This window comes from Selaginella moellendorffii, unplaced genomic scaffold (genome assembly GCF_000143415.4).
Source record: "Selaginella moellendorffii unplaced genomic scaffold, v1.0 SELMOscaffold_28, whole genome shotgun sequence".
Lineage (NCBI taxonomy): Eukaryota > Viridiplantae > Streptophyta > Lycopodiopsida > Selaginellales > Selaginellaceae > Selaginella > Selaginella moellendorffii.
Window position 1 is genome coordinate 989,373 of NW_003314289.1, and position 6,929 is coordinate 996,301.

General features: G+C 45.6%; 3 protein-coding genes and 1 pseudogene across 3 annotated transcripts in view; all 4 read right to left on the reverse strand.

The window, feature by feature from the left end:
- Positions 1-311, reverse strand: part of LOC112348256 (G patch domain-containing protein 11-like) — a 2,847-nt gene extending 2,536 nt beyond the window's left edge. The window contains exon 1 of the mRNA XM_024680437.1: positions 66-311. Coding sequence (XP_024536205.1) covers positions 66-311 — 246 coding nt within the window. The remainder of the gene's footprint in view (positions 1-65) is intronic.
- Positions 312-595: 284 nt separating this feature from the next.
- Positions 596-1,788, reverse strand: LOC112348257 (annotated as a pseudogene).
- A 436-nt stretch (positions 1,789-2,224) lies between these two features.
- On the reverse strand, positions 2,225-4,376 carry LOC9645286 (IMP-specific 5'-nucleotidase 1). The gene is made up of 8 exons (XM_024680728.1): positions 3,891-4,376; positions 3,575-3,787; positions 3,362-3,518; positions 2,962-3,305; positions 2,830-2,911; positions 2,737-2,754; positions 2,551-2,680; positions 2,225-2,496 (listed from the first exon to the last, which is right to left on the reverse strand). The coding sequence occupies exons 1-8, from the start codon at positions 4,056-4,058 to the stop codon at positions 2,406-2,408; spliced, it is 1,203 nt and encodes a 400-aa protein (XP_024536496.1). The 5' UTR covers positions 4,059-4,376; the 3' UTR covers positions 2,225-2,405.
- Positions 4,377-4,944: 568 nt separating this feature from the next.
- LOC9645287 lies at positions 4,945-6,136 on the reverse strand. The gene is made up of 2 exons (XM_002975695.2): positions 5,501-6,136; positions 4,945-5,434 (listed from the first exon to the last, which is right to left on the reverse strand). Exons 1-2 carry the CDS (start codon positions 6,134-6,136, stop codon positions 5,069-5,071), a joined length of 1,002 nt encoding a protein of 333 aa, XP_002975741.1. The 3' UTR covers positions 4,945-5,068.
- Positions 6,137-6,929: the final 793 nt, after the last annotated feature.

Here is a 6,929-nt window from a genome sequence, read left to right on the forward strand (position 1 = left end):
ATTGGATTGATTTTGTAATTTCTGAACTATAGAACTACTAAGATTATGAGACCAATCCACCAAACATGCTCCATCAAGCTCATTGTTCCCTCCAAATCCTCCTCCCGGGGATTCTCCAACCGTTGAATCCTTTCGTTAATCCTCAGAATCTTCTCCTCTATCTCCAGCCTCTCAATCTCGATATTGCATATTTGAATCTCCTCTCTCAATCGATCTTTCAGCGTATTGTCCTCTCCGAGTGAGGGATTTAAGAATTTGAGACCCGTCTGAGGCTCAAGATCATGAAAACTACGCTTTGCAAACATGGCCATTACCTTTAATTATAAACCCTTGCCCCAATCATAGTAGTGCCCTTCGAGATCCGGATCACGATGACACCACAGTTCTGTGCCGAAGTTCCTCTCCACTTGGTTGAGTCCTGTCAGGAGCTTTTGGATCCTTGAGAGTGACAGGATAATATGCTTTGCAACAAGATTCTCAAGTACTTTTCTCGTGCTGATATGCTGCTAGTATATAATATTTCCAGCCTTAGTAATATAAGATTCGGAATTCAGCACACATTAAACGGACTTAAGGACGGTCTATTATACTTAGATCAAATCAAATGATTTCCTGTGATGACAAATGGATGATCACCGCATTTGGATCCGAATGGCACGATGCGGGTGACTTCTGGAAGTAGAAGCCAGGTCGCATGGAATGGTTCACCGTTCAGCAGCGGATTGTCAAGTTCGTGGTAGCGTCCCGTGACATACGACCAGCGAAGGTTTCTAGATGCAACACAAGGTTACCATGTTGCGTACTCTACCAGATCTTTGTTCCCAGTTTCCTCTCCCAGCTTCATCAGCTTCTTTTGGAGTTGCAAGATCTCGGCTTCGGTCTCCTGGATCATTTCACATGCTTTGTCCACGGTCCCCTGAAAGCTTGCATTATCGTGACAAAAGATGACACAGAGATAGCTGTTATAGTGCTTGTCTCTCTGGTCGTTTAGGAAGGAAAGGAGATCATTGACAAGGACGGTGTGATCAATCACTGCTTTGACAAAGGCTACAAAGTCTGGGGATTCAACCACACTCTTGAGATCCAGGCAAAACTCACACATAATGCCTCCAACTGCTTCCGGAGCAGCTGGTGTTCCGTGAGGCTTGGAATGGATTTGGCAAATCGCAAAGAGGAGTCCTCCACTAAAGCATCCAGATAAAGCAAATCATGTAGCGAGCAAACAGTGGGGGATCCACGAGACTTTGAATGCTCAACATCACCTCCTCAAACATGGCATATCTAGGATTCTTTTGCTCCTCTTTTTCACTCGCTTCCCTCAGCAATTTCAAGCAGAATATAAGCAGCCTTTTTCCCCTCTTGCTCGCTGACCAGTCTCAGCAATGTCATCTAGAACAAAAAGACTCCATTTAAGCTTTGATGTAAACTCCACTTAGGTGTGGCTGTACTGATACTCAACCTTTTAATAGCCCATGCATCAGTAACCTCGGATTTCCTAGTAAAATCAGGATGGCATTCAAAGGGAATCTTCTATCTCTCAAGTGTTAGATCCTGAAGGTGCTTATGTAATGGGACAGTTCAACTTTCATCAAACTTTATACCTGCATTACTTGTGTGACCTTGGACAAGTAAAAGATGTTTTCCATACTCTTTATAGATGCCCACAATATCAGCAAGATAAAGGGATCATCTAGCTTTGTTGAGTGATTCATGAACCTTGGACAAGTCAAAGATGTCTTTCATATTCTTTATAGATGCCCACAATACCAGCAAGATAAAGTGGACCATACGGCTTTGTTGATTGATCAAGATTCAAGATTTGTTCTTGCTTTGCATTCATATAAAGGTAAAATAAAATCATATATATTTATAAATAACACACAAGTTAAAGGAATAAACTTGAGAAAAAGACTTCGCACCTCTCTATCCTTAAACCATAAACATGTTTAAAAGTTACATTTTATGATAAATGAATACATCATATTTTCTATCTCATAGGGTAAACTCTTCTCCATGTTGATTATTTTTAAATTGTTATTGGAGGAGCTCAGGGCAATACAAAAAGTGAGGGAAAGTAAATCAGTAATTACAATCTACTCAAAGTGGTCGTCTGTCTCCAAAGTCAAAACATGTATTATTATTGACTTTCAAAGTTTCAACGATGGGGAGATTTCAAAAAATAATGCAAAAAACCCTGCTTTTCTAAAAAGAAATTAACAAAGACTTGATATTTAGTTGGTGTTTAAGAAATATAGATCATAAACATGTTAGTATCATATGATCTTGGCACTCTTGCTTAAATGGCTCCAAATTTTCGGAGAGAACGTTTTTGGTTTCATGATTCTTCTTGATTAGTTACTACTGGATTCTATACATATTTGTACAGCACCTGTGAGCTCTCATCTTCACTCGATGTAAAGCGTGAGCTGTGCGAGTCTGATATCGTTGTGGAGAAGTCTCGCAAAGAATCCCGTTTCTTCTGGATTGGCCACCCATCTGTCCCATCCCGGTGTCAGAAATGACGAATGAAGAAGATTTCTTTTCACTTACAGGACCGCGCATTTGGATCGAGCTGCCGAGTCGTTTCCACTGACTGTAAATCGATCCCCAACGTGGAGTGTCTCGTAAGGCTTCTTTCCAAGGTACTTCATCAAAGCTCCAAGCCCGATCGACTTGTTTCCTAGATGATCAAAGACATCGAAGTTAAAACGGAAATCAAAGAATGTGAAAACTTACCAACATCCACAAAGACATCTGCATTCGGCAAAAAACAAGACACGAGGAAACGTTTAGAGCACAGGAAAAAAACTGTCGAGAAACTGTACATACCACTGCCTCCGTTAAAAGCACAAAACGGTAGCTTGGACTCCACCAGATGGACTTGAACAGTCAAAGCCATCTCCTCCAGAACCTGATAAAATAGGAATGAATCAGTAACCAACAACACAAACCTTTGGCTACCTCGTAAATCGTCGAGACTTTGGGGATGACTCCGACGGCCCTTGGCTTCCGCACAAAATGAACTGGCAAATTCAAGCGTGCGGAGGCCGACTGGAGAGCGCCCTGGGCTTCATCAAGGAGTTCTTCGATTCCCTCTTCCGACCACTCTAGCATATCTTTCGACTTCCACATGTCGTCTGGGACAAACTCGAGCCGGTACTTGTTGTTCACCCGGAGGAGATAGTTGCATTCTCCTCCCATGACTTGAAAGTACCTGGTGACTCTGGAAGCAAGCTCAAGCTCTTCGAAGGCTGAAAGCAGTCCAGAAAATCGGTCCTCGAATTTTGTAGGATCTCCCGGATAGCCTGCACGCACAACGTAGTAAATACAAGTTCTTTTTATCGAAAGAACTTCACCATACCAGCTGCTGTGAGAATCGCAACGTGAATACCACGTTGCATTAGCTTGATAATGTGCGCGATCATCTTGTTATCGCGCTCGATGTGGTGACCATCGGAGTAAATGGTACCATCGGCATCAAAAGTTACCAGTGCCAGTTTTTCAGCAATAGCATGAACCTGTGGAAACGAAAGTTTAACGCAGGGAAGAAAGAAGAAAGAGTTTCTTTGCCGACCTGTGCGATGTTTATGACATGACGAATCTCTGCAAAGTTTGGAGGCACGTATCTTCTCCTCGAGAGAGACGCAAATTCATCGTACTCATGGAAAGCTCGGACGAGAGGCAAAGGTGTGTAGAACCTCCCGACGGAAGGAATCAATCTGCTCAGCGTGCTACGCATGGGATCTTCGCTGTGTTCTTTGATCCATCTCTCCATTTTCTCCATCACCTACACCACGCAAAGAAAAAAAAAAAAACAATCGATAAGAGAAAAATCAATGGTGTGGTCCATCGAAAGAAATATCTTCTCTTCACTCTTCTCGCCAGAGTACCTGGATGGGAGAATGCGTGGAATGGAGCGAGATGATAAACTCGATGAGCCCATCTTGCTCCTTCAATCGACCTTTGCGCCGCAAGACGTGAGCATCAGTGACGCTGCTAGCTCGCGAGACGTGAGCGTCCTCCAGCACCTCCCTACTGAGCAGCATGCTCCATCGCATCTTGTGCTCGGACGATCTGACCTCTGGATCCCCGCCATCGCCTTGTTCTTGCGATATTTCGACCCCATTCCCTGCTGGCGCCGGCTCCTCCGCCCGGATTTTCTCCAGCCGCTGATTCAGATCCACGCCGCCGGCGCTCTCCACGCCCACGGCATTTGAGATCGAGCACACCGAGCAGCGCTGCCGCCGCTTCCTCGCCAAGAAGATCTGGAAACACTGCGATTTGAGGCCGATTTGGGGGATACATTTGCCGGTGAATGCTGTGTGGAGTGTATCGACGCCGCGCCCGCCGCCGGGAGAGGCCTGGATCACAGCGAGCGCCATGACCAGCTGGAGCAAAGGGTTTAGGGTTCTTGGCGGCCATATATCACAAAATAGAGAATATTCTCTTACAGCTATTGGGAATCTAAGGATAAGCACTCCAGCTAGTGGGGAAGATAGAATTCACACGTTGTATCCATTGGCATGTGCGAATGCTTCTTTAGTACACTACATCTTTTGTAAAGTCTTGCCAGTTCCCAAAGTTCTATCCACATCCACCAAATTTTAATCGATGAACACTCTACATTGAAAAATTTTCATACCTTTCTGCGATTTCCTCGTGTTGCTGGAATGTTGCTATTTTTTCTTGCGCGTTTTGACCTTACCACCCATTTTCACCTCCAAACCTTGGCAGCATCTCGCTGATGATTTAAAGATTATCAAAGTGAAGGTACTTGATAAGGAAGAATAAATCCAGCTAATCCACAGCAAGATACCTTAGAAGAGTCACCTGAAAAGAAATGTCAATCCATGTCCATGTCTATGTTGCTTAATATTCATCTCTTTTTGGCGTCGCAATATGATAATCAGCATCTGAAATTCGATGCCAAGTAAAAACTACGGATTTTGCGATAAAACACGATATTGGATATATCAAACGCGATGTTAGATACATTATAGGATTCTGGTTCCTTGTTCATCTCTAACAAGGTGCCACTTTATAGAGCGCGAGAAGCCACAGGCACTGATCAGTGGTATTTTCTGACGATCCCCCTCAGGTACTCCCAGCCTCCACTCTGATACGCGAAGTCCTGCAGCGATTCATCCAGGCATTCTTCCTCGAGTTGAGAGCAACTCTGGCTTGTTATGTGCCACACCCTGAAAGGAACGTCACGGGTTCTGTCCACTGCCCGGCGCTCCACAAACAGCTGCTGTAGACCAGCGTGGTCTTTCCTGAGCAGCTCAACAAACTTGGTGTTGCCACACACGAAAACAATCCTGAAGCAGCTAGCGTCTACGTCGAAGTCAGTGGCTGCTTCTGCAAACAGCTGAGCCGACTCCACACATTCCGCATCATCCTGCTGGCCATGGAGCTTGAGCCATTCCGGAATAACCTGCGAGCACAAAGAAGAAGAATCAATACTATCGATCAAGTAGAAACCTTCTTCATTGAAAATCACCTTCTTGCCTCGGGTTGGCAGCATCGCCTTGAGTCGCCCAAACAATGTAATCACCCTCCAGCCCGGTACCTGGTCGTAGTTGTGGTGCACGAACAAGGCACCGAGGCGGAGACGCTTGGCCACCCAGGCGCCCAGCTCCGTTCCTCGGAGGTGAGCATCGTTGAGCATCTGGTAGGCAGCCTTGTCGCACACGAAGATGTCGCTCGTCTTCCCATCCTCGTCCAGAGGAGGGGCCCTGTTACGAACTGGAAAGAAGCCATACTTCATAGCCTCCACCTCGTCAAGTCCGCTGGGGTGGAGCTTGCCTGGAATGGGAACCCAGCCAGTGGCCTCCTCCTTCTCCTCCGTGCATGGACGCCTTGGGGAGGCGTCGCCCCTGCTGCTGCGCCTGCGCTTGGGGCTCCTGGAACGCGGCATCTCGCCCGAGCGTGGCCTGCGGGAGCTAGAGGCATCCATTCTATCGCCGTGCCTGCGCTTGCCCGAGCGTCGCCTGCGCAAGCTAGAGTCATCCATTCCATGGTCGTCCCTGCTGCTAAGCCAGCGCTTTGGGAGCCCAGGTGGCCTGCGATCCCGAGGCCCGCGCTCTGGCCTGGCAATTGCGTGAACGTTGCCTTCGCGCCTCGTCGTCCTACCCATGCCCTAATCTCCGAGGTTAGGGCTGTTTGATGATTAGGAGTTAGAACTTGACGGTGATTCTGATGCCTTAATTTCTACATCGTTTGGCAGCGAGTGCATTCTTGGATTCGCTACTGCACTTTGTTTGAATTTCACAGCAGCGTTTTCCTTGGAACAAATGAAATCAAAGGTTATCTAGCAGCCTTTTGGATTGAAGCCTTGTGGATGCACAATCCACAATGCAGTTTCAAGTGGCAACAAACAGCATCTAAGAACTCGAGAGTTGTGCATGAGAGTTGTGCAATCAAGGTGAAGATTGCCATCCAAAGAACCCTAAACAGCAGCAAAGTCCCAGTAATCTTGCAGAATACCTAGTATGTCTCCATAGAAGAAAGGAAATTGACTGGTAGCTGCTGGACTAGCAAACAATTTTCAACTTCTCCATTGGCAGAGGTTTGTTGCATTAATATTTTCTATCTAGAGACATCACTGTTTTTGGTTTTGGATGGTGAAGGTTATGACAAGGGAAGAATTAGACATCTGGAAAAATACTCCCTAAGTTTCTTGTAAGAGAACTTTACTTCTCTTTTGTTCTACTTCCTGTCTATATTCTGAAACGGTTTGACAGGTGCAAAATGGTTGCTTGTGGCTATTCACAACAAAAATATGGAAAGTATGAGTGTATTTTCTCACATCAGCAGCCACACACACGAGGCAATTGCTGGTAAAGCTCTTTCCATTCTTCTATAAGCGTTTTGTGTTTAGTTTTTTATTGAAATAGTGAAGTTATGAATTGAAACAAATAGCAAGAAAG